Consider the following 27,927-nt stretch of genomic DNA (forward strand, 5'->3'; position numbering starts at 1 on the left):
TGTCCTTATGCAGATGGTAAATTTTATTCTATCAAAGCATTTCAAAGAAACAAAAACTGAAAATGTTTAATTAACAATGATGGAAAATCAGAGCTCACTCATTATTTACAAGTTTCCCTTTGGAAAGCACATATTAACTGGCATTACAAATAATCAAAAGGAGTGGAACCTGTTATAGCAATGACATTGTTTCACTCTTTAAGTACAGGATTACTGAAAACATACTATCCACTAAGTATCTGCTGCTTTAGAAGCAGATCAGCTAATATTTTAAAAAATATACAAAAAAGGGTAACTTCTACTTAAATGAGAAATTTAGCAAAAATTACTCTCATACCATTTTAAGGCAATATCTCCCCTTAAAAAATTAAAACAAAAAAAGTAACACATAAATGTTTCCATTTAAGTTGCATACTCTCAGGCTAACAAAAATGAAATCATGAAATTAAGGTTTCCAGAGCTTTAAGAGCCCATCTTCACTGTAGGTAGCAATCAGATTCTGATGGGGATGGTGAGCAATGCCAATCACATCCTTTTCGTGAACCTAGAACAAAACAAAATCCAAATGTTAGGACTAGTCAATTTTAATGAGTAATATGAATTCCTTATTATTGCTTCACCTACTTTTCTCTTGAAAAAGAATCTATGTGATCAGTCATTATTCCTTAATATTTCTAGGGAACATTATTCTTATTCTACCAAAGGAAAAGACTGATGCCCAAAATATAGTGTTTCATAAAAAATGAATTAATGTTCCTCATATGGCACCCTGAAGTTAAGATAGTATCAAAAGCATGAAAAAGTAAAGAGATCTAGATGAAACCATTTAATGTATGTAAGCCTCATGATTTCATCTCAAAGACTCCTGTCTGGAACAATACTAGGACTCAACTTTGTAACTCATTAAATGCAAACAAACTTTTTCAGTCCATGTTTTTACTTTATTTTTAATTTAAAGCCTAGGCCTATGACTTAAGTGGCATAGAGTCTATTGCAGTCTAATGTAGCTTAGGACTTGGTTTCTAAAAAAGGAAAATTCAATTTCAAAGGATTATTAAATCCTTTAAGAATAGGGCAGCTAGGTGGTGCAGTGGATAGAGCCCTGACCCTGTAGTCAGAGGACAAGAGTTCAAATTCAACCTCAGAAACTAACCTAGGCAAGTCACTTGACCCCAATTGTTTCACAAAAGATGACAAAAAGCTTTAAAAGATTAAGTCATTTAAGTATGTTCTTTTGTCTTTCATGGTATGCCAATAAAGAAGTAAGATGTTCCTGCTTTCCCTTCAACATCACCCCATCATCAAGTCTGAATGATAGAAACCCAGATTCCAGAACTTCAGGGTGGTTTGGGGACAACAGTAGTTTATCTTCTTGGTTGTGGGTGTAGACCACAGACAAGGTAGAGTGGGGTGAGAGGAAAATTTGTAGCTACAAGACAAGGTTTAGTTTTCAGTGTAAGAACGAGGGGCATGGTTTTAAAGAGAAATGAATACTGGGTTTGGAGTCAAAAGAATCTTGGTATAAATTCCACCTCCCTGATGTTTCCACCTAAATGGTGGAATCTTTTACACAACAAAGGGTTAAATCTATTATACTCCAAAGGAATGGGGATGAAGATTGATGAGTTGTTTGAGGTGTCACTAAAGTAATATGGCATAATACAAAGAGCCTAGGATTACAATTTTTTTATTCATTCATTCATTCATTTATTTATTTATTAAGAAAGTGCTAGTCTAATAGTGCTAGTATTAATCAAAAGACTTGGACTTTTGTCCCAGAATTGCTGCTTAGCTAGCTGTGGGATCTTGGGCAAATTATCTCCTTGAGATTCAGGTTCTTTATCTTTTAAATGGAATGATAATATTGTACTGTTTACCTCAGAGGATTTGTTGTAGAGAACAAATGAAATAGTAGGTATGAAATACCTTGCAATTAAGTATTTCACATTTGTTTTAGGGCTGATTTGTAATCATACCAGGCTAGTATATGGAACATGCTATTATCTTACATTCTGTATGCACATAATATTTTACAGTTAACAAAGTGCTTTCCCACATATAATTCTTATTTAATCTCAGAACTCAGTGATGCAGGTGAGTTACACACTCCCACCTGTCAACTTGAGGTCCTCTAGATCCTACACTCCTGCTTTTTCTTTTAGACCATACACAAAGTACACAAGCAATATATTAACAGGAACAAACTAAGTCTTTCTGAAAAAAGTTCAAAGATTTTAGAGTTCAAAAGTTTAAAGTTTTTAAAATATAAAAATTCTGGTAAAGTACAATATAAAAATAAAATACAATATGAAATGCTAGCAAACTACAATTGCTGACACTCTTTTTCTCTTCCAGTTTTGTCACTGATTTTACATCAGACCATGCTTGAAGTCATGACTGAACTGAACATAGGTATTATTTACACAGTGAATCTACATACAATAACTCCTTTATATAGCACAGTGAACCTACTTCAGAGCTAAATGACCTTCTATGTTGCGTATTTCTTATGACTCTGCCAAAACTAATATCCATTTAAAAACAATTCTAGAAATGAAAAGCTAATTTAAATTATATGTAGAAACACAGACCTTTAGAGTGGCCATCTAATTCAAGCCTCTCATTTTAAAAGCCAAAAAGTAAAGTTGAAGGATCGAAGACAAGAGTTGAGAAGGGAACCCAGGAGCTTATTCCATTTCCTGTCCTGTTTTTTTTACACTTAAATTGGTTTGTACTGGCTTTTGAAAAATCAGCACCCACTTATTAGACACTAAAACCTATTTGACAGTGATATGACACTTTAGTTTGATGATTCCTCTTATAAAACAAATTCTGGAATGTTATTTACATACATATTAGAGAGTGAAGGCAATATGGTCATGACATATCACCCTATGAACTGCCAGACTCCATTTGGCTCATGAGGTTAACATTTTCCTTTTTCATTACTACATGTGTATTTATTTCTTCTGATTCTGCTGATTTTGTCAGGAAGAGTAAATTATTTCAACAGATTAAACTTTTTTAGTATCATGGAGTCCTTTGATAATCTGAGAAATGCCTACTGATGTCTTTTTACCATTGTAAGAATGTTTTAAATGCATGCATACACAAGAATACAAAAGAAAGGAAATCAATTATTCTGAAACAATTATCAAAATATATAAAACTCAAATTCACAGACCCCAAGTGGAGAATCTCTGTGATTACAAGTATACTGACCAAGTGTAAAGGAAAAATCCCAAATATCTATATTCAAAAAGTAACTTAATTCATTTTGGTTTGAAACTTCAGACTTTTTTAATCTTTCAAAAGCATTTTGTTTATATATATATATGTATATATATATATATTTAAACAATGCTGTTATTTCACACTATTTCCATTCTCCCAAAGAACTCTCCTTTAAAACATTCTTTTTTTAAATTCTAGAATTTTTTCTTTTTTTATTAAAGCTTTTTATTTTCAAAGCATAATGCATAATTTTCAACATTAACCCTTGTAAAACCTTGTGTTCCAAAATTTTTTCTCTCTTCCCTACATCCTCTTCCCTAGACGGCAAGTAATCTAATCTAATCTAATATATATATATACACACACCCATATATTCTTAAGCAAAATAAATGAAAAACAATCACATGTTTAAAACTTTTCTTGAAGAACATACTGAATCTATTATCTTTTGTTTTATGATTTCATAATGCCTTTTGGCTCAAACCATAAAGGGCTTACTTGATTTTTCTAGACAGAGTTAGAGAATCCATAAAGTTCCTTCTGAGACACTAGAAATTTTTGCCCTGCAAAAGTTTTTAAAAGTGACATGACCCTATAGTATTAGCAGTTAAGCTACAGTTTAATGATGCTCTATTAGATTATATATTTATGATACAAATATATTTAAAGAGATAATGTTGCAGATGCTCTAAGCTGTTTGGTTCTATTATTCATCTATTCAATAATGACATATAACCTTTGATTCATTAGGGAAAAATTCAAGAATTTCAGAGCTACGAATGGACAAGAGCCTTGATATAACTCCTTGAGATAGCCAAAGAAGCTAAAATACTTACTGTCAAAGTTCGTTCTAGTTTGCCAGTTACTGTGCTAAAACAGTATAACACAAAATCTTCACCCACACAGTAGATCCATTCACCACGTGGTGAGAGGGCACAGCAGACGAAATCACCACCTTCTCTCTTACCAGAGCTGAAACTTCTGACAATCTACAATCAGTGAAAAAGCATGTATTAAGAACCCAGTATAGATTTGTGCTAGGTACTGTGCAGTCAAAATGAAAAATATTCAGTACTCTTCCAACAAAGAAAACAAAACAAAAAAAATCTGTGACATGAACATTTTATTGTTCATTTATGAACCATGTAGAATAAGATGAATAATCCTTCATAATCTCTCTAAATTGGTAGTCTGAATTAGCCCAATTTACTTTAAAGAATGTAATTCAAAGACACAAAGAGAGCTTAGAATATACTGAGCCCAATAGTAGATCCAAGTTTAAATTCTATGTAAATCCTATGATTTAGTCTACTAAGCTCTGTTACTTCTGTGAATGATCACTGTAGCCTTTTAAATCAATAAACTACGGAACAAAGTCAAGTTATACTTAAAAATGTTAATTAAAACACTATTAATTTAATCTTTTATAACCTGATGATAGCTGGCATCTAAAAACAGAAGTCAGGACACTCATCAAGTCACTAAATCTCAGTTCCCCAGCAACTCTGTTACTTCTGTGAATGATCACTGTAGCCTTTTAAATCAATAAACTACTGGAACAAAGTCAAGTTATATTTAAAAATGTTAATTAAAACACTATTAATTTAATCTTTTATAACCTGATGATAGCTGGCATCTAAAAACAGAAGTCAGGACACTCATCAAGTCACTAAATCTCAGTTCCCCAGAAACTCTGTAAGACTGTTATAAAGATGCTAATTGCAATGGCAGAGGAAATTTCTATATAGAGCACTACAAAAATCAATTACCATAGAAACAATCAATTGAAAGAAATGTGTTATCTTTGCCTTGCTAGCTTATGTCATTTTAAAGGTCAAGAGCTATTTTATTTAGTGGGAAATTTCTCTGTAAGTTTTTACATAATGACTTTTCTATAAACACGAAAATTGAATAGAGAAATATGTGACAAAAATTGCTAAGCTTAACTAAAAGAGTGAAGATAGCAAATCAGGTTAGGGGAGTTACATTATGTTGAATGTTTAATAAGTTACAATTCTAGTATTTAGGTTTACCATTTACTAGATGCAAAGATATATGCTTGGCAACTTTTGCAAATAAATTCCACAATCCCAGGTTCTTCAACTGTGGTTTGTGACTCCATATGGGGTCTTGTAACTGAATGTGGGGAGTCATGAAATATGATTATAGTAAATGTTTGATTTATATATCTGTTTTATAAAACTATATACTCAGGGTCATATAAAAATTTCTTGGGCAAAAATGAGTTGTGATGAAAAAAGTTTAAGAAGCCTGGACTATATATAACAATAGAGGAAGGCATATAACATAGTGGGACACAAAAGCCATGGGGAAACTTTTAAAGAAATGCTTTATAAATCTAAGGGATTTAAATAATTTTATGTAAAGCAAACTAAATTTATAAATATGACGGAAAAAGAACATTACCAAAGAAAACACAAAGAGAAATTTTTTTAGCATAAGCTCGCATGAAATGACAAATCATAAAATTTACTGTTTGAAGGAGCCAGCATTGTTTGACTGCTACTATATTTTCTCATCACTTACCTGGCCTTGCATGTTCATGATGACTACTGTATTTGATCTGTTACACACAACAAAGTGCTCAGGATTTTTAGGAAGGAGGACAACACTGTTGACTGTGATATCTGTACCTGCCGTGCTGCCAAGAGATTTGAAAGTATTTGAACATTCAGTGGTCTTCATATTCCAAATCTATCAAAACAAGAAACACAGGAAAGTAATTGAAAACAAATTCGTTTCTTTTATTGTGGGACTAAAAATCAATTTTTTTTTTAAAGGCCAGCTTAAGCAACACAAACCAAAAAAATGAGCAGCTTTTTAATGGTAACTTGATGTATTATGCAATTGCTCAATAAGTATCTGTTCATTATTATCTATGCTTCTTCCTCTTGCTTCTTGTTTGGTGTTTTCAATGGATAGCTAGAGAGGAATATGAAATAGTATTTTCCTCAGTTCTTAGTCACTAAAGCAGAAATGATGGCAGCTTAGCTAAAATCATTCTTGTATGATTTTCTACCAAAAGGACACTAAATGATGGACCTCTCTATCTTAACTCCTTGCACTTCCTTCAATGCTTTATGAATCATGTACTTAACAGAATGTTCAGAATTGATAGAGGTCCAGAGAGTTGGGAGATTAGAAACTATATATTCCAAATCCTTTATTTTACAGACTGGGAAACTGAAATGTTGAATAGTAAAGTGATTTGTCAAATGTCACAAAAATTAAAATGAGGAGTAGAGCTGAGAGTTGAACTTGGGTTCTCTGGTTCCAAATCAAGTATTCTTGTCATTCTTCCATGGCTAAAGGCTATTTAAACTAGACCCGGATAGCTAGGGTTCTATAGCTAGATTGGCCAGAAAAGGCCAATCCTTTTTGTAGAATTTCCCTTTCTATATTTCTTCTTGAAAAGTCCTAAATGAAAGGCTCTGAGAAAGCAAGGGGAACCTTACTATGTCAGTGAGGACCTGCCCTGAGCTGTGACCTCAGTTTATCAGTGACCAGCAGAGTTGAGAAGTCTTGGGTCTTACTTTTTCTGGGTCTAGACAGGACCAGTGATTTAAAAGTGAGCTCCTATCACATCCAGCTACACATTAAGAGCTCTATGTACTAACAGGTTAGTTCTATGATTATTCTGGGAAGGCCGAGCTAATAAAGACATCATCACCACAATAATATTTCACTACTTCCTCTGCTTTCTTTCTGGATTTATGATTATCCTGAACCACAGCCTAGGTAAGGAATTAATATCTAAAGAGTAAGAAAGGAGAAGCCAACTAGATAATACAAAACTGAAAAAGATTCTCCATTCCCTGCTTAAATCCAGGGGAGAGGGGAGAGAGGGAAAATTTAAGTCTGCCTGAGGGCAGCTCATAGCATAGGATAGATCTGTTTCTAAGTTTTTTCTTCCAGAAGAAATTTATTCCTCCCCCCCATTTTCTAATACTATTTTTGTGGTCTGTGATTATGATGGAATATTATTCTATGAGAAATGAGGAGCAGGATGCTCTCAGAAAAAAAACCTGGAAAGTCATCCATCAACTCAAGAAAAGTAAAATGAATTGTACACAAAGGATTAGCATATTCTGGGATGACCTGTTGTAAATAACTTTGCTATTCTCAGCAATACAATGATGCACAACTACTCTTAAGGACTTTTGATAAAAAATTCTATCCAAGCCAAGAGAAAGAACTATGATTGTGTCAGAATTTAGATTTAAAGCACCACCCTCTCTCTCTCTCTCTCTCTTTTAAACTTTTTCTTGAGGGTTTTGTTTTTTCTTTTTAGGGTGGAAGATGTAGGTTTTCTTTCATAACACGATTTTTATGGAAATGTGTGGTTTCTTAATGGGGGCTGATGGTGGAGATAAGGAAGATAATCTGGAACTAAAAAAATTTTAAAATAAATGTAAAAAAAAAAATTAAGTAGGAGAAATATTAAGTAAAAAAAATTCTAACACTCCTTTAAACACTTCAAGTGTTCATGTTTCTCCTAATCTTCTGTTTTCCAGATCAAATACCCCTATTTCTTTCTTTTCTTTCTGTTTTGTTGGAGCAAATGGGATTAAGCGATTTGACCCTCCAGGGACACACAGCTAGGAAGTGTTAAATGTGTGAGGCCAGATTTGGACTCAGGTTCTCCTGACTTCAGGGCCAGTGCTCTATCTGTTATGCAATCTAGCTACTCTACCTCTATTTTTTTCAACTAACTTCCTGAGGCACGAGCCCTCAGGATTTTTCCAAACTTATCAGTTATCCTTCCTAAAATTAAACACAATATCCCAGATGTAGTCTGAGGGCAGAATAAAATGGGACAATAATATGCCCCTAGATGGACAAACTTCTTTTCTCATAGTAGGTGAATCACATTTTTCCTGTTGCTTCCTCTGAGAGGCTCATCTCCCTCCTATTTTTGAACTGCTTAACCCCAACTGCTAACCATGTTTAACTCTCCCTTACAGGCTTCCTTACAATTGCTTCTTTTCTAGCAGTAATTGAAATGAAAGGTAGCTATCACTCAAGTGTATCTCATTTGTGGCAACCCTCTCCAATGGAAGCCGCTGCTACAATCATTCTAATGAGCTCTCAAAATGAGAAGGAAGAATGACCAAGTTTTCCTATGGCTACTTTCAGATCAGACTTGCTGACTTTAATATCCATGACAACTCCAGCTGTATCCAGAATGCTTTCAGTGATAGAGAAGAAAAACTGATTTTGTCTCTTATAGATTTACATTTTATAACTTGAACTGGGACTTTGTAGAAAACCTTTTTCCCATCCATCACTTAACAATTTTAAAAAATCATTATTTCCCAAAGCGCCTATTCCAAACATCTTTTCTTTCTTAAGTCTTCACTAAACCTTTTTCCTTGGCAAAAATTAGAAAAAAAAGGATGCATATATATGATAATTACTGTTTCATGCTGACCTTTGGTAGACTGAAGATAAGATGATTTTAGCAATCAGGTAACACCTTGAGAAATCATTTAGTATATTTTGGGATTCTATTTTATTTTCATGGAGAGAAAAAAAAAGGAAATTCTTCAAAAATGTAGAATAGCTTTGAAAGTTATGTTGGTTGGTAATGTAGATAGATCTTATTACTTAAAAAGGAAAGGAATCAGTACATAATAGAGATTTGCAGGTCCATGTACAATTTTCTTTTTTATCTACTGAGGCATAGAACAATGTTGAATATTGTGTAGAAACCGGTGCTAGTATAATACTCTCTTGAAATCTAGCTCAAAATACTTAACAGTGTTCCTTTGACTACCAATCAAGGACACTGATTAGCCACCAGAATTACTCTTAAGTAACGATATTAAGAACTTAAATATTTTATACATTACAACTTATTTAGGCATATATGGATCTGTGTGTAAAAGAATGAATGAATATAGAAAACATGCTGGATTTAACTGTTTATGACCCCCTAAAGTGGAACTTCAGTATCAAGTCTTAAATTATTTTTTCCTTAGTCCTTTTGCCTCATATTGCTTGTTTCCCAATCTGACTGCATGTTCTTGAAAGGCATCACCTTTCTTAATTATTTCTTAAATATTCCCCATGGTTGTTAGTATATGTTAAAGTATATAATTTGCTGACTTAAAAAAATCTAACCCAATTTGAATTCTGAAGTGTCTCTACAACACCCCTGACAACTGGGTCCTGAACTTTTACTCAAATATTTTCAGTAACGAGGAACCTAATTACTACCTATCATGGCATGGATTGGCATATCCATTCTAATTTTGGATGGCGCTAATTTTTAGGAAGTTCTTTCTGATGAGAAATCTTTCTTATAATTCCTAACCACAATTCCTGATTCTCCCCTCTGAGGTTAAAAGGAATAAATGTTATACCTCTTCTACATGATAACCCTTCAAATATTCAAAGACAATAATTATACATTCTGTAAGTCCTCTTTTTTTCCAGGCTAAAGACTCTTAAGATTCTTCAATTAAGCCTTATGATGTAATTGTGAGTATTTTTTGAACAACTTTTTCAATTCAAAAAGTGCTTGTTTATATTTTTTGGTGAGGTAGTTGGGATTCAGTGACTTAACCAAGATCACACAGCTAAATGTCTGAGGCTGGATTTAAACTCAGGTCTTCCTGATCTTGTACTGTATCTACTACTCCTCTAGCTGCTACCTCAGCAAGTGTTTATTAATCTCCTACTATATGCCTGGCACTGAGCTATATATTTAGGAGGAAAAAGAAAGGAAAAAATGAGATCACTCCTGCCACAGTCAAAATTTAAACAAAAATCAGAGTTATAACAATATTAGTTGTTTCTTTCTCAATACATTTTGCAAATTTTTTTTTTTTTTTTTTAACTTAATTTTCTAGGTACATACTATTTCACTGCAATAGAATATAAACTCTCTGAGGACAAGAACCCTTTTTTTTGGTCTTTGTATTTTCAGGGCTTAGAACAGTGCTTAGTGCAACACAGGTGCTTAATAAATGCTTGCTGGAATACATACAATAACAAATTCATTAAAAATGAACAACTCTGAAAGAATTAAGAATTCTCAGCCAATTATGATTCCAAAGGACCAATGATGAAATACACTACCAATCTCCTGACAAGAGAAATGACAAACTCAGGATACAGACTAAGACACTTTTTGGACATCGTGAATATAAGAATGTGTTTTTCTTGACTAGGCATGTTTGTTTAAATGGTTTTGGTTTTCTTTTTCAATGGAGGGGTGGAAGTGAGAAAATAGATTTCTATTAGTTGAAAAAAATTAAATTAAAAAGGAAAAAAGAAAGAAAAAGAGTATGATAAATTGAATTCAGGAGTGACAGGTAGCTTTCACTACTTTTAAGACTTAAGAGACTGAAGATGAAACAGATATCCCAAAGTAAACTATTTCAATGGCAAACTACTTAACCTTTACAGTGCCATCAGATGATGCACTGATTATATAATGTCCATCCTGAGTAAAAGTAGCTTCATTAACAAATGAAGAGTGACCACGAAATTCCTTCAAGGTTTTCCCAGATTTTAAGCCGTGTATTCTGTCATGGAATAAATTTTTAAAAGAAATCATTGCAACAACAACCATGGCTGACATTTCTTTGAACACTTTAAGCTTTATAAAGCGTTACACACATATTATTTCACTTTATCCCCACAACCTTGGAAGGTAGGTATTACTGGCATTATACCCATTTTATGGATGAGGAAACTGAGGCTCAATAAAGATAAGTGATTTGCACATTATCACAAAAGCGATAAGAGTCATAGGCAGATTTGAATTTTGGTCAGCAGACTATAAATCCAGCCTTCTTTGTACAATCTATCAGATTTTTGGACTACACTTTGTTGACATGGAATTATAATGCATGAAATGTCAAGGTGAAAGGAAAAATTGTTTAAAATTAGGAAACAGTTTTCTTAAGAGACCTTCTAAATCCACCTTTGATATCTAGTGTTGAAGTCATTTACAAAGAAATACTTTTGAAATGCTTTAAGTTATAATACTTGGGATGATTTAGTGTCCTACAACATTATTCTACTTATACTAAAACGCTGATATTTTTGCATTCAAAAGTACCTGATTGTTTGATCAAAAGAGGCACTAAGGATTTGACTGCTATCCTTAGAGAAACTGAGGCAGGTGACACCTTTACTGTGTGCCCTTTCAAATCTTCGTAAACACTGTCCACTCTGTATTTTCCACACCTAGAGAAATTTAAAAAAAGCTTAAGTTTGCAAGAGCATTCCTTTTATCATATATAACCAACAAAAACTAATTCCTGTTTGTGTGTCTGTTATTAAAAATGTGTCTTGACAACTAAATTATGTGAAAATAACTCAGAAATGATTAGCTGAATTAAATAAAACAGCAATAGCTGTATCCTTTTAGTTCAATACTTTAAATTAATTAGTTAGGGGACTATTCCTTTTGGCTTAATCTTGGTCCCTAACAATCTATCAGTCAAAAAATCAAAGCAATAAAGCATCAGCTGTTCCCCTGTTCCCCTGAAATGATAAATATATCATTATACAGTTTCCTAGTCTTGTTACAATAGAACTTGGAAGCTATCTGTGAGAAAGATTAATTCATACCTTTATTTTTCCATCTTGGGCACCAGTTGCTAACATTTCTGTGTCTCTGCTGAAACACATACATAGTACAGCATCATCCATCATCATAAAATTGTCTTGTGCTTGGTATTTGAGATCCTAAAGAAAATGATATTCAACCATTATTAAGACAAACTAAAAATGAAGGCAGCTGTAATTGGACTGTTTAGCAAATACCACTTATTTCAAAAGGTAAATTCCTTAAAAACAGGAACAATTTTTTCACATTCTGTAAAACTCCACATCACTAAGTTCTGTATATGATTTTGATTTATTCAAATGGCCAAAAAGCCATGCAAATAATGTCAAGATTATGTGGCTTAGTGATATGTGTTATCAATTTATACGTTTGGATGTATATACATAGCATTCTAGGAGCTGTTATCTCCTTAAGTACCATGCATTGGGTAAATTGCCACCAAGTCAGAAGTAGTGCCTTGACAAAAAGCATCATGATCCAGACAAGTCAGTTTCTGTGTCTCGGGAACAGAGAACATATTTTCTAACTCAATTACACTTTTTTTTTCCCTACAAAAAAATAAAACTCTTTATGAAAATAACTCAATATAAATAATTCAGAACATTGGATAAGAGGATGCACAATTTAATTTGAGATAACCATGTGCTAGGTTGCTGGGGATTGAAGCATTAAAAATAAAATAATCCATATTTGCAAAGAACTCACATTCTAATTGGGAAGAAATGTCTCATTCTGTAGAGAAATAGGAGGAGAAAGGGGAAAGGAAAGGGGAAGGTAATAGAGAGAGTGCTGTGTTTACAGAAGGAAAAAAAAATCCCAATTTGGAGAAAAAAATATTAAAGATAAATGGAGGAAAATAAAAATCTAACTTTTTACTTTAAATGAGAATAGTTAAGGATTTACCTTTTCTGCAGTTAGTTCCCTGAATTTATTTTTAAGTTCTTGGGGAATCAAACTGGAAGATAGCTGAAATTTGTGTTATCTCTTTTGAGTAACTCTTACTCTGGAGAAGTCTGAGAGGTCATAAGGACTGGAGAAAAATTGCATTATCTTGTTGGTCACATGACCCTGACACTTCTAAAGTTCACTCAAGTGGTTATCTTCCAAGTTACTAGTTCCCTTCCATCCAAAAACTACATTCTATTTACTTCACTGCATACATGTGGTTTTCTTCCAAAAGAATGTAACTTACTTGAAGGCAGGAACTGTTTCATCAGTCTTCCATTTTCTTAACAACTCAGTCTCTGATAGCTTTAGGAATATTCTTTTCTCTACCACATTTAAGAATTCAGATTTCATAGCTTAAAAAAATTATCTGTAGCCATTTGCTCTTTCACTACGAAAATTTAAGAACTGTAAATTTACATTACCTTCCTAATCTTTCCAGTTGTAAAGTTCCATACTTCAATGAATCCATCAACAGAGCCAGTGACCAGATATTGGCCATCTGGAGAAAATCGAGCACATTCCACATGTGATTTCTGGCCAAACTGTTTTAAACAAAAATAAAGAAGACATATATTTTATTTAAGGCTCAACCCCCTTACCCCCCAACCATCCTCTGGCAGTGCTGGACTCTCAGAATAAACGAAGAATTCCTTGGTTGGTCTTACTGAAAATTGGGAAGGAAAAACTGAAAGGCAAATGTCTGTTTTCTGAAGGGTCTTTTTTTTTTTTTTTTTTTTTTTTTTTTTTTTGGGAATTCCAAGGGTTTTTTTTGGCAGAAGCAAAGTCCTTTTCTTAGATGATATTTCTGTCAAGGCCTCTTAGTTCAATAATAGACTAATAAGAAAAAAGTGCCACTAGTTTCAACAGACTATATCAGATTCTACCTAAATTTTACCTTAGGGATAGGTATTTATGGTTGTCACTTTCACCTTTCAGAGGCACATCTGAACACATCCCAAATTTCTTTATTAAAAGCGACAATTTCAATATTATAAATTCCCATATATAGGTATTTTTCATTACTTAAGTGTCTCAGGCAGGATTTTAACTTGGATTTTCTTGACTCTAATTCCAGGATTTTATCCACTTTGCCACTTAGATGCCTAATTATTCAGGGTTTGCATCTGTCACATACTACCTACATGATCATGGATGTAAACCCTCAAAGGGTCTTGATTTTATCTAACAAGAAAATCCTTCCATTGACATAGTCTTCTCTCACAGTCTTTGGGTTAGCTAGAGCTCTGTAGAATTATATAACTTGCCTATCTGTGATAAGAGGCAGGTTCGTTCTCTACTCACTATGTTACAAAGCCTCTCTTTAACTACTTCATGTTTATAAAAAAACACTCAACTAGTAGATACTTACCAAAAACAATCTTAATGTGAAAGTTGAAATGCAATACACAAGACCAATTCAACAAGCTGTATAAAGATTCAAAGGACTGCAAAATGCTTTGCAATATTTGTATTAAGTTTAACTTGGAACACACATAGGGATTACAAAATAAAGTCCTGAGACTGCAACATAATGCAAATGGCAAAATTACTGATTATAACTTTTCTAAAATAATTCATGAATAATGCAGATATTGAACAGTAGAAAAAAGCCAGCTGATAATCAATGGTATAGCATAGGAAAAAAAATTAACATAATGCTGAGCAAATAAACCCCTAGAAATTATGTCAGATTTATCTTTCTAATTTTTACTAATCTATGTAATAAAGAATTAACAATAAATTAAATTACTCATTTTTTTTTTTAAATAATAATTGCCTGAATTTGGAAATTAGAAAATCAGGGTTCAAATCCTGGGTCTGACTGTAAACTGTTCTGGATCTATAAGCAAGTCACTGAACCTTCTCTGAATCCCCCTCATTGAATTAAATAAATACTTATTTTCATCAGTAGAAAGTACTTGATCTATCTTAAAGGGCTTTTGTGAAGAAAGCACTTTTTAAGCCTTAAAACACTATGTAAATGAGAATAACATGAATTACTATGTTTGGGATTAGGATTGCAATATTTCTAATAGCAGAGAGGTGTATGTCAGAAACTAGATATAATATTGGAGTTATGTTAAAAAAATGTTAATTTGTCAAGTAAAAGAAAATGTTTTAAGTTCTCTACCTTAATGTGTCTGCTTAACTGGGTAGGAAACTTCTCTTCTTCCACATCTTTTACGGCTGCTTTGCCTCTGAACAAATCAATAGTCATACCAGGAGGAAGCAAACCTTGGTGTTGTTGCCACTTCAAAGCCTAAAAAGATATTTAAAGAAATTCAGTTTAAAACATATGAAAACATTATTTGTTCTACATTCTAACCCTAACCCTAAAAACCGTAGTAGATTTTTGTTTTGATAATTCTCAAAACACAGAATGGCACAGTTCAAGGCTATTCATGATGCTAAAAAAATAATGAACACAGTAAAGAAGGAATGTTAAAAGAAATATGAAATTGGATGCTGTGTAATTATAATGATCAAGTTTGACCCTGAAGAATAAAGAATAAAATGCAATTCCCTCTCTTTTGCAGAAGTGGGAAGTAACACAGCATAATAGATTCAGTAAATATATTGCTTTAAAAAACAAAACAAAACAAAACAAAAAAAACCCAACTCTTTTTCAATTTTTTGTAACATGGCAAGGATCTCTGGGGAAAAGATATATTTAGAAATGGAAATGATACAAAAACAAAAGGTGTTAATAAAAAAGGAAGGGTTAAATTAATTTAATTTTCTGTGTACCTTTCTTAGTACTCTTGAAGGATCAGACTTTTACACAGAAGCAGAATATCCTGGGGGAAAGACCTTTTTAAATCTGTAAAGTCAATTATAAACAACAATGCAAAGTTCTTTACCTGCCCTAACAGTGCCATAAGACGAGATGGAGGTACAACACTGACTTCTCCAGCTAAAGCCTGTGCAATTGCTGCTCTTCTTTTTTCCTTGCTGCTTCCATCTGGATATGCCTGGTAAAGAGCCAGAAGTGAAAAATAACTCCAGGAAGAAGTGGTTATGAGGCATTGATAAAATAGGGATAATAAATAGTATTTGATCTCCCTTAAAGGATTTTTGTGAAGAAAACACTTTTTAAATCTTAAAAACATTATATAAGTATAAATTATTATGTTGGGATCATAATAGCAGAAAGAAAAATGCCAGAAACTAAATATAATACTGAAATTATGTTAAAAAATGTTAATCTATCAAGTAAAAGAAAATGTTATAAGTATCAATGTGGAAAACTATTTGAACTATAGATTATAGGTTTATTTTTAAAAAAAGGTACTGAATCTGCATACCTAGTTTTCAGAGACAAGAAGAATGGCAACATAAAATCACTTTGTACATTCTTATGTTTAAAGCAATTTAAGTAACTGCTGATCACTGTTCATACTATTGTTAAAAGCTTTCAAAAAAGGAGACTCATCACACTACATAGCAAGATAACACTTTCCCCCTCCTTTTCTCTTCCCCAGTTGTTCTCCAGTTCATTCTCTGAAGTTATTTTAACTTCTCTTTTCTTGTCAAGCCTTCCATCACATATTCTCACTACTGCCACCTTTTCCACTGAGGACCTAACAAGCATTACTGAGAAAAGAGAAGTCATTTGCCTTTTCTCTGTTTCTTGGATTCCCTCCCCCCCCCCATGTCATCATGTCTCACTCCTTTCTTGATTTACTCTAGTCTCTGATGAAGAGGTGATCCTTCTTCTCATCTTTGATTTCATTCCCTTCCATCTTTTCCCATTATTATCCCTCCTCTTTTTTTAACTTGAATACCTCCCTGTTTACTGTTTCCTTCCCTGATTCTTGCAAATCCATCCAAATCTTGTCTATCCCTGAAGAAATCCTTATTAGTCTGTCACCTTCTCTAATGATCACTCTGTATCTTTCTCTGCTACCACACCAAAATTCTTAGAAAATCTATATCCACTAGCTGTCTCCATTTCCTCTCCTCTCACTCATTCACTTCTTGATCTTTTGAAATATGGCTTTTAGACCTCCTTCCAAAGTGTTAAACTTTGTTAAACAACTGCTAAACCAATCAACAAGCACTTGTAAGATGACTTCTAGGTGTCAGTACTGTGCTGAGCTTGGGGACACAATAGATAGTGCTATTTTCTAGGAGCCTACATTCTATTGGGGAAGACAATATATATACATATGGAATAAATACAAAATAAATGTAAGGCAGTTAGGGAGGGAAGGTGGGCATGAGCAGTTGGGATATTTAAGTAGTATCTTGAAGGAAGCAAGGGATTCTATGAGGAAGTGGGGAAGAGAGAGTACATTGCATATATGGCCAACAAAAATGCACAGGACAGGAGGAGGAATGTTGCCACTGAAGGAGATTTAAATTTGGTTGGACTACAAGGATGATGGAAATATGAAAGACTTTTAAACCTCATTCCTGACTACTGTTTAAGATCTGACACTTTTCCCAACTCTTTCCTCCTGGTCTGGCCCTTAGTTCTTTATGGGTTTTTGTGATACTCCTGACTCTCTTCCTTCCCATCTGGCTGTTGTTTTTTCCCCCTCAACTCCTTTGGTGGGTTCATCATCTCTATTGTGTCTCCTTACTATGGACCTAACATTAAGTTCTGAGCCCAATTCTAATCTTTCACCCTCAGTGAACTCACTAGTTCCCATGAGTATAGCTATCTTTATGCAGACAGTTTTCAAATTTATTTATCCAGCTCCCTTGGGTTTTAGCTGCAGATCTCCAATTGTTAGGTGAATTTTTCACATAGCATGTCCAAATTAGAACTTGTTATCTTTCTGGACAAAACCATATTTCTTTATTTCTTTTTGCTGAGGCAATTGGGGTTAAGTAACTTGCTAGAGTTACACAGCCAGGAAGTATTAAGTGTCTGAGGCCAGATTTGAACTCAAGTCCTCCTGACTTCAGGGATGCAAAGCCATATTTCTTTTGAATTTCCTTATTTCTGATGAGGGTATCACCACCCTTCTAAGATTCCAAGTTCCCAACCTCTGACTCCTTATGCTCCCTCACCCCACATATCCATTTAGTTACCAAAATTTACCATTTCTACCTGTAAAACATTTCTAGTATCTAATGCATTTTCTTATTACTTGGCCACTAACCTAGTTTGCGCCCTCGTCTTACACTTGCATTGCAGATGAAGTTATGTTCTCCAAACAGGCCTTCTTAATTGGTCTCTTCCTTCTCTAAATCTATCCTTACTCTTCTAGTAAAATGATTTTTTCTAAATTAAAGACTAAGAACCCTTGATTTATTGATTCTCAGATAAAATACTACTCTGTACAGCATTTAAAACTCTTCATAATCTGGCCTCCACTAAACTTTTCAGTCTTATTAAAAACTAGTTGCTTTCTGTATTGCTCACAAATGACAAACTGCATTTCCCAACTCCACATCCTTTTTTGTGTCCTGCATGTCTATTCTCTTCTTACTTCCACCTCTGAAGATCTTTTATCTTTCAAAACTTTGCTCAAGTGCTATTTTCTATATGAAACCTTTCCTAATCCTCACTTTTGGCCAGAACCTTATTGCCCATGCCAAATATACTTTGTATTTATTGTGTAAAGATTTTTATTCATGAACATTATTATCTCCCCTGATAGAATGTAACCTCCTTGGGAGAAGGAATTGTTTCATTTTTGTCTATGCATTCCCAGGGAATGGAATACAGACAGCATTAATAAATGTTTGATAATATATTTCCATGACAACTTTTCACTCTAATAACTCTTGTAATCAAGAGTGTTTTATCCATTCATTCTACATCCAATTAATTCAGAAATTTAAGAGCATCACTTTTATTCTCCTATTATTTATGCATTCTGATACTATTACATTCTTACTCCTAGCCAGCCCATTATCGAGAGCTAAACATCTTGGTAATAACAAAGAAGATAAACTACTGAGAAGTAGTAGGAAAGAACACTGGTGTTTGGATATACGAATTAAAGTCCCATCTCTACCACTCATAAGCCACATGAACCTTGGGCATCCTCACTTTGGAACCTTCAGCTAAATGTGTATGTATTGCCAACTAATAGAGCGAGCAAAGAATTTTTAAAGTACCATGTAAATATGATATATAATTACTAAAATTATGCTTTTATATTAGCTGGATTTCAAATATCATGTTCATGCTAATTAAAGATAGGAACCTTTTAGAGAAAGATAATTCACACTTGAGACACTACAGAAAATCTTTGGCTGGTGGCTTGGTATGTATATCAATACATATTTTCATCCATTTAAATATATATCCCAAAGATTCCTGTAGAAAACTGTGTCTAAAAAGTATCAATGTTAACATGGAAAGTCTATCAAGAGTTTTAATACAATTTTCTGAACAATTTTACTTTAGCTAGTACACAATTATCTTTTGTTTAAAAGGAAATATTTAGAAAATAGATTTTAAAAGGATTAAGTGATGCAAATTTCTGGGGGTGTTGTGGAAAGAACATGAAACTTGAATTCAAAAGTCTTGAGTTTTTGTCCTACTTTTGCCTTATGTTTATGTGATCTTAGGAAAATCATATAATCCACAGAGCTTCATTTTTTCTCATTTGTTATATTAAGAAGTTGGTTTAGATCAGTTAGTTTTAATAAGTGGGTTGTTTTTTTTTTGTTGTTATGGACTCCCCTCCCCCTTTCTCAGAATGTTTTTAAATGAATGAAATGAAATGTATAATGTCATAAAGGCAACCAATGATGCTGAAATACAGTTATGTTTTTGCTGAGGTTGTTCGGGGTTAAGTGACTTGCCTAGGGTCACACAACTAGGAAGTGTTAATGTCTGAAACCACATTTGAATTCAGGTCCTCCTAACTTAAGGGCTAGTTCTCTATTCACTACACCACCTAGCTGTATCTATAAAAATATTTTTTTAAAAAAATGGACACTAATAGGTTAAGAAACTCTAGATGACTCCTATGGTCCCTTGCAATCTAATTCTTTAGTCCTCTAATAATATAGGTATTAAAAAAATTTAAATTAATGAGGAAAAATAATCCCAGAAACATAGTAGGAGACTTGCTAATATTTTCAATGTTATAAGCTTACCTCACGAGGATCAAAATAGGACCTGGCCAAGAGATTCTCAAGATGAATATATCTCTCTGGCTGAGTTTGTTTTAACATGATCATAGGGTCAGTCTGTCTTAGAAGAGATCTGGCAGCACCCAATTCACGAAGTTCTATTAATTCTAGGACAACCTAGACAATTATGAGAAAGAAAGAATTAGCATTTTCAAAGACTTCTTTTAATTAAAAACTTCAGTTACATTTTTGAGCTAAAAATATCGCTAAGAGATTAGTTGTTAGGAAATTAATTTTTTAAACCTGATTGGCCTACAAAAGTGATTACAACATTGCATATAAATCCTGCAATCTCCAGTTATAATTTTTTTTTTAATCTATTAGTTTTCCTTCCTCTTGGCATATAAAGTACAGGCACACATAATTTTATTATGTTTTGCTTTGCAGATATTACTTTTTTTTTTTTAACAAATTGAAGGTTTGTAGCAATCTTATGTCAAGCACATTCAAGCAAGTCTGAGAGTGCATGTGCTCACATTGTTTGTGTCATAATATTTGGATAATACTGGCAATATTTCAACTTTTTCCATTATTTATCATATCCCTTATGGTGATTTGTGATCAGTAATCAGTAATTTTTGATGTTATTATTATAATTATTTTTGGGCACCACAAACCATGTCCTTATAAGATAGTGAACTCAATCGATAAATGTTGTATGTTCTAACTCTTCCAATGACTTATACCCCATCCTTTTCCCTCTCTTTGGGCCTCCTTATTCCCCAAGACACAATAATATTGAAATTAGGCCAATTAATAAGCCTACAATGGCTTCTAAGTATTCAAGTGAAAGAAGTCAATAAAAGAAAAAACTTCATTGTTGTCTTGTTTGGGGAAACTAACACAGCTACCACCCTGATCAGTCAGCAGTCATCAATATCAAGGATTTCCATTTGATAAAGATTGTGCTCAACTATAAAAGAAATATGAAGTAATTTCTCCATTTTTACTTTAAGCAGTTCAGTCAACAAACATTTATTAAGCATAACACAAAGACAAATGTGAAAAGTACTGACCTTAAGGAGCTTATTTAGTACTTAAGATGTGCAGGACTATCCTACATACCTGATGGAGATACAAAGACAGAGACAGCTCCTATTCTCAAAAGACATTATATTCTCTCAGAGAGGAGAAAAATGTATATGTGTGCGTGTGCATGCATATGCATGTGTGTTGTGCAATATAATGTTGAGGTTGGTGTGTAACAGGTATACAAATATACAAAATACAAAGGAGTGATGGGGGCAAAGGAGGGAAACAAATGCTTTAAAAATATCTGAGTGGGGAGATAACACTTTTGATTGGGAGATGAGGAAAAAGAGAGATTTCTGAAAGATACGGATGAAGGAGTATAAACTAAATAAATGACTTGTTTCAAAGCTTGGAGGTGGGAGGCAACATGTTGAATTTGGAGAATATCTGTCTAGTATTTTTAATCAATTAACATTCATTAAATGTCTACAATGTGACAGGTACTCTGTTGGATTGAAGAGTATAGTAACTGAGAGAAGAAATGTGAAAACTCACTAATAAAGAAGGCAACAGGCCTAAGTTGGGAAGCTTTAAATGCCAGGCTAAAGCATATTCAGATAGGACTGTTGAGCAGAAAAATGACATGTTTGGACCTATTAGAAAGGCTATTTTGGCAGATATGTGAAAGATGGTTTAAAGACAGAGGAAAAAACAGAAGCAAGATCAACGAAAAGTCCATTATAGCGCTAAAGCTTAGAGGTGATGAGAGCTTGAAATAGGATGTTGGTGGTGAGAATGAGGAAAAACAAATGAATGTGAGAAATGCTTGGGAAGTAAACATGACAGTTCTTGACAAATGATTGAATGGGGGAGAAGAAATAATCAAAGATGTGTAGGAGATTTTTACCTGTAGTTGGGATATGTAGGATTAAGGGAACTCAGGGAAGAGATTAGACTTATACAATTGGCAATAATTGCATAAACGTGACAAAATGAATCCATGGAAATAGATAGAGATCACTAAGGCAAACTATATAGAAAGGAAAGAGGAAAAACCCTAGGACAAAGCATTGGGGAAATATTTGGAAGCTGGGAGGAGAAAAATAAACCAGAAAACGTTTTCTTTTGCTGGCGTGCAGTACATCCTTATTACTATGATATTTTGTACTATGGTTATATGAGTATTATCACTCTTATCCATAACTTTTACAAGAGAAGAGACCTTAAGGTTGCGCTGAGACACAGCATTGAGAAAAAGTCTCAGTGGATTGTCACAATTAGATCACTTTTGGAGTACTATGTTCAGTTATGGGTGGCACATCCTGGGAAGGACATTTTAAGCTAGAGAATATTCAGAAGGGCAATGAGGGGAGGGTCTTCCAGATCACGTCATAGGAAGATGGAGGTTCTTTATATAGAGAGTCATGGTAGCTCTCTTCCAATATGTGAAAGGTTTTCATGTGGAAGAGAAATTTGTTTTGCTTGGCTGTAGAGGATAGACTAGTAGCAAGAGGTAGAGGTACTACAAGAAAAACTTTTCTAATGAGAACCTATGGGAAAAGGAATAGGATTCTTATCAGGTAAGAGATTCTTGCTTACTAGAGATCTGTAGGTAGAAGCTAGATGATTCCCTCTTTAGGAATGTTGCACAGGGGATCTCTATTTAGATCAAGTTGAATTAGCTAGTTAGACTCTGTCTTTTAATGTGAAAAGTTTTTTTTTTTTTAAATTCTATTTTCATTCCAAATTCTATCCTTCCTCCTATCCCCTCTCCTCCATCCACTGAAATGGCAAGAAAAAACAAAACCCATAATAAAAAAATGTGGACATATGAAACGAATTTCCACATTAGCCTTGTTTCAAGAAAAAGAAAGAAAAAAATATGTTTCAAACTGTACTCTGGGAACATCTTAGTTTTCTTTCTGGAAGTGGGTAGCATGTTTCATTATGAGACATGTAGAGTTGAGATAGATTATTATGTTGATCAGTCATTTACTTTTTCACAGTTTAATTATTTTTATAATATTGCTGTTACTGTATACATTGTTTTCCTGCTTCTGATCACTTCTCTCTGCCTAAGTTCATAGAAGTCTTCCCAGGTTTTTCTGAAACAATCTCCATCATTCTTATAGCATCGAATTATTCATCATATTCACACATCAAAACTTGTTCAGTCATTCCCCAATTGATGGAATTATTAAAATTACTTAAATATTTGTAAACACGTTAAGTGAAACAAGCAGAACCACGAGATCATTGTACATGGCAACAACAATTTGATGATCAATTCTGATGGATGTGGCTCTCTTCAACAATGAACTGATTCAGACCAGTTCCAATTGGTCAGTAATGAAGAGACCATCTACACCCATGGAGAGGACTGTAGGAACTGAGTGTGGATCACAACATAGCATTTTCATTCTTTCTGTTGTTGTTTGCTTGCATTTTTGTTTTCCTTCTCAGGTTTTTTTTTTTTTTTTCCTAGATCTGACTTTTCTTGTGCAGCAAGATAACTGTATACATATATTGGATTTAACATATATTTTAACATGTATTGATTGGAATACTTGCCAGTTAGGGGAGGGGGGTGGGAGGAAGGAGGGGAAAATTTGGAACAAAAGATTTTGCAAGGGTCAGTGTTGGAAAAAATTACCCATGCATATGTTTTGTAAATAAAAAGCTATAATAAAGTTAATTAATTTAAAAAAAATTTGTAAACATATGGGTCCTTTTCCTTTCTTTGACCTTAGGCAGTTTGGTTTGTAGCCTAACTTTGCAAAAAGTAAATGACTCACCCCAAAGGGTGAGTAGAATTTCATAGCTTTTGGAGCCTAGTTTCAATTTAGTCAATCTGATGAGTGTAAGGTTTTTAAATTTGCAGTTTTCCAATCATCACTGATCTAGAACATTTTTTCATAAAATTTATAGCTTTGATTTCCTTCTTCAAAAACTTGCCTATTTATATCCTTTAATCATTTGAGTAGGGAATGCCTCTTAATCTTATAAATTTGACAGTTTCTTAAGATATTTTAGAAAAGATGACTATCAGAAAAACTTGCTAAATTTTTCCCCTAATTTTCTGCTTTTCTTCTAATTTTAGTTGCATTGGCTTTGTTAAAAAAATATAATTTTATATAATCAAAATTATCTATTTTACTTCTTGTGAACTTCTCTGCAAATTTGACAAGTTAACTTCTTTCATGTTCCACTAATTTGCATATATCATGCTTTATATCTGAATTATATACTCATTTAAAGCTCATCTTGATTTGATGCAGGATGTTGATGTATGCTTAGTTTTGGCTAGATTACTTTCTAGTGTTCCTAATAATTCTTGTCAGATAATGAGTTCGAGACCAATAACTGGGATCTTTGGATTTATCAAACACTAGGCAACTGTGCTCATTTGTTTCTGCATAATATATACCTAATCTATTCCATTGAGTCATCTATTTCTTACCTCATATGAAATGGTTTTGATAACCACAATTTTGAAGTATAATTTGAGATATGGTATTGTTTCTCTCCTTTCCTTCTAGTTTTTTTCCCTTCATTATTCTCCTTAATATTTTGGATCTTCTGTTTCTCCTAATGAATTGTCATGATTTAAAAAAAAAAAAAAACAAAAAACAACTCTATAGTTATTTTTTGGTAATTTCATTAATATGGCACTGAATAAATTAGTTTAGGTGATACTATCATTTGTATTATATTGGCTCAGCCTGCTAATTAGCATTAGCAATTAATATTTCTTCATTATTTAGATATGTATTTATTTAAGTAAAGAGCACTTTATATAATTATAAAATATATAAATTATACAATGTGTTTTGGCAGTATTTTACACTGTTGGTAATTTATTTTAAAATTAAATTTTTCTTTCTTTTTCTGCTGGGTTTTATTCACAATATGATTTTTGTGAGTTTATTTTAAATCCTGTAACTTTCCTTAAGTTGTTAATTATTTCAATTAGTTTTTTAGGTCGATGCTACAATTTTTTAAGTAAACCATCATATCACTGGCAAAAAGTGATACACTGGTTTCCTCACTGCTTATGTATATCCCTTCAACATCTTTTTCAGTCTTATTGCCAAAACTAGCATTTCTAGAACAAGACTGAATATTAATGGCGATAACTGACATCCTTACTTCAAGGCTTTTTGCTTATTCCTATTACAGGTATTGCTTGATCTTAGTTTATATGTGTACACACACACACACACACACATTACTGATTTTAAAGAAAGCTGTTTATTCCTATGCTTCCTAGTGTTTTAAACAGGAATGAGTATTGTAGTCTGTCAAAGTTTTTTTTTTTTTTCTGTCACTGAATATATGAATTCTGTTTTTGTTTTGTTGTTAATACTATCAATTATACTTATAGTTTTCCCAATATTGATTCAGCCTTGCACTACTGGTATGGAGTCTTACATAACTTCCAAATTGAAGATTTTTTTTTTTTTCTGATCAGGAAAGGAGAAAGAAAACTGAGATAGCAGAAGCCAGGGAAAGCATATGAATTCAGAAGGTTGAGCCATGACCAAATACTGTCAAGGATGAGTGCTGACAAAAGGCCACTGGATTTAGCAATTAAAAGGCTATTAGTGATCTTTGAGGGAGTCTGAACAGTGATTTTTATGACAGAATGGAGAAACTTGAAAGTCACATTATAAGGGGTTGAGGAGAAAATGGGTAGGAAGTGGTGGAAGCAAATGTAGTTTATTTTTTCAGCACTTTCAGAACTGAAAGGGAGGAGAGATCTGGATGTCTGGATAGTAACTTTCAGATACTGCAGGATCACTTAATATAGGGGAAATATATTTGTAAGGTGGCAAGGAAAAAGGTAGGCAATAAAGGAAAAATGAAGATGTGAGATACAATAAACTAGCATAAGTTGAAGGAAAAACTATCAAAGACACAAAATTAGATATTAACCTTTACAAAGAGAAGGATCACTTCATTCTCTTGAGATAGGAAAAAAGGAGTTGAGGATGAGTGTAAAGACAATGTTTTGAAATGTAGAGGAAAAAATGGAGTGTTCATTCAGATGGTCTGCTCTTAGTAAAGCAGATCTTTTGAGATGTATTGGGGAGAAGCTGGAAGCTTGAAGCTTACAATAGCTACTGAAAGAAAAGGATTGTGAAGTATTTAAAAGATCAACAGAGGCTAAATAAGATGTATTTGTTGTGGATTCAGTCGGTGTAATTTCACTATTTCTTGCAGCAGCATTCATTAACTCTATAGTAGGTAGAAAGGAAAGTTATGATGAGAGTGACCAGGGTTGAGCAGAGAACAATGGGCTTAAAAAGACATAGAAAATCGCTAAGATCAGTGAATTGGTTTACATAGGGCTAAAACTGTAGGAAAGAGAAATGAGGCCAAGAGTAACTAACAGGAAGAATAAGGATGAAGAATAAATTTAGGAGGAGTTAAGACAACAGTAGAGATAGAAGGACAGAATGTTGACCATAGAAGGGAGATTAATTCTAATAAAGTTAAAATGTATTAAACACAATGAGTTAAGAACAATTCTTTAAATCTTTTGCTACTAGAAAAATAAAAACTGAATGGCATTCATGTCAGAACATAATAATTTTTATTTTAAAGGAGATGAATCATGCTAATTTTTTACCTGTTCATAGAGATCAATCAGTGTTTTGTCTGGTAATTTCAGGGATTGTATAGCTTGCAAAACGGTATCCCAATGTCCACTGTTAATATCTGCCACAAAACTCTCTATGCTGTCCACAGTATTCAGGGACACAGTTGTCTCCTCCTGCAAAGTGGCTAAGGCTCGATGTAAACTATTTTCCTTCAAGTACTGCATGATGAGACGTATGACACTAAAAAAGAAGACACATACCAGGAGTTTAACTATAGGATCACCTATTTGTCCTTGTAAAGGATGAGACAACTATGCCCAACCCCCTTTAATTTTACAGATGACAAAACTGAGGTAGAGAGAGGTTAAACAGCTAGTAAGAAACTGAAATGGGATTGGAACTCAGGTCTTTCAGACTTCAAGTCCAGTCCTCTCTCCTTTATATCACACTGCCTTTCATTAAAAACAAGAAAAACACACAACCCTAAGGTTAACAGATTCACGCTCCAGGGAATTTGCTAGCCAGGCCAGTGCTTCGTCCAGAAGCTGAAACTTGTTTTTGCTAAAAACCACAAATAAATCAACACCACTTTCTATTCTTCCATTGTGCGATTTTCATCGCTCACTTTTAAATTCTTTATTACATATAAAAATATATGTAATTCTGTATAAATTATAATATAAATTCCATATAATATAATATAAATTCTATATAAATAATTCTAGACTTGCTCTCCTTACCTTAATATGCAAAAATGCTTTGTTATTAGTTAGGTATTAACTATATTGAAAAATGGAAAGGAGGAAGTTAGGGTCTTAAGCTTGAAACACTAGGGAGGGAGGGAGGGAGGGAGGGAGGGAGATAGAGCGAATCCACCTGGGGAATAAGCTGACAGCAAGAAGCAGGCTGGCTAGCCTGCACACCCAATAAAGCCCTGGTGATAGTGGCTCAGTGTTTATCACTGTAAGGTGCTGAGAGGAAATAGTGCCAAAAAAAAAAAAAAAATCCAGTTCCCTCATGTATAAAAAGTGCCAGAGGCCTTTTCGGGGTCCTTTCCGAACTCTCGGCCCCATGACCCTAAGGTTACTGGTAACTTCCCGTAGCCGTATTAAAGCAAGGCAGGAAGAAGCGGCAGGAGATGGGGGCTGAGGGGACGCTCCCCCTCCAGGCTGGCCCGTCAGACCACACACGGACTCCAGGCCGCAGGATAGGTCCCTAGTCTCCCGCCTCCTTCTCCTCCGTTGCGGGCGCGGCCCTCCCTCTCCTCGCTTTTTCCCAGGCCCCGATACTCACTCGGACGACTCGATCTCAATAGACATCTTGACTCTCGAAAACCTAACACTAAACTAGAAGAATGTGAGGGGAAAGAGCTCAATTAGGACGGGCCAAGAGGCTGGGGGAAGATAACTACACCCACTTCCGGTTCCTACTCCGTCACTTCCGCTTGGCGTCTACTCCCTTCCC

The 27,927-nt window shown here is 33.8% G+C and overlaps 1 protein-coding gene across 1 annotated transcript; it reads right to left on the reverse strand.

Moving 5' to 3' along the window:
• On the reverse strand, positions 1–27,907 carry SMU1 (SMU1 DNA replication regulator and spliceosomal factor). Its single transcript, XM_074299024.1, has 12 exons — positions 27,757–27,907; positions 26,493–26,703; positions 19,853–20,005; positions 15,649–15,759; positions 14,919–15,047; positions 13,210–13,329; positions 11,842–11,958; positions 11,327–11,454; positions 10,661–10,787; positions 5,782–5,949; positions 4,071–4,223; positions 1–544 (listed from the first exon to the last, which is right to left on the reverse strand). Exons 1-12 carry the CDS (start codon positions 27,780–27,782, stop codon positions 446–448), a joined length of 1,542 nt encoding a protein of 513 aa, XP_074155125.1. The 5' UTR covers positions 27,783–27,907; the 3' UTR covers positions 1–445.
• Positions 27,908–27,927: the final 20 nt, after the last annotated feature.

The sequence above is a fragment of the Sminthopsis crassicaudata genome, chromosome 1 (assembly GCF_048593235.1).
Source record: "Sminthopsis crassicaudata isolate SCR6 chromosome 1, ASM4859323v1, whole genome shotgun sequence".
Lineage (NCBI taxonomy): Eukaryota > Metazoa > Chordata > Mammalia > Dasyuromorphia > Dasyuridae > Sminthopsis > Sminthopsis crassicaudata.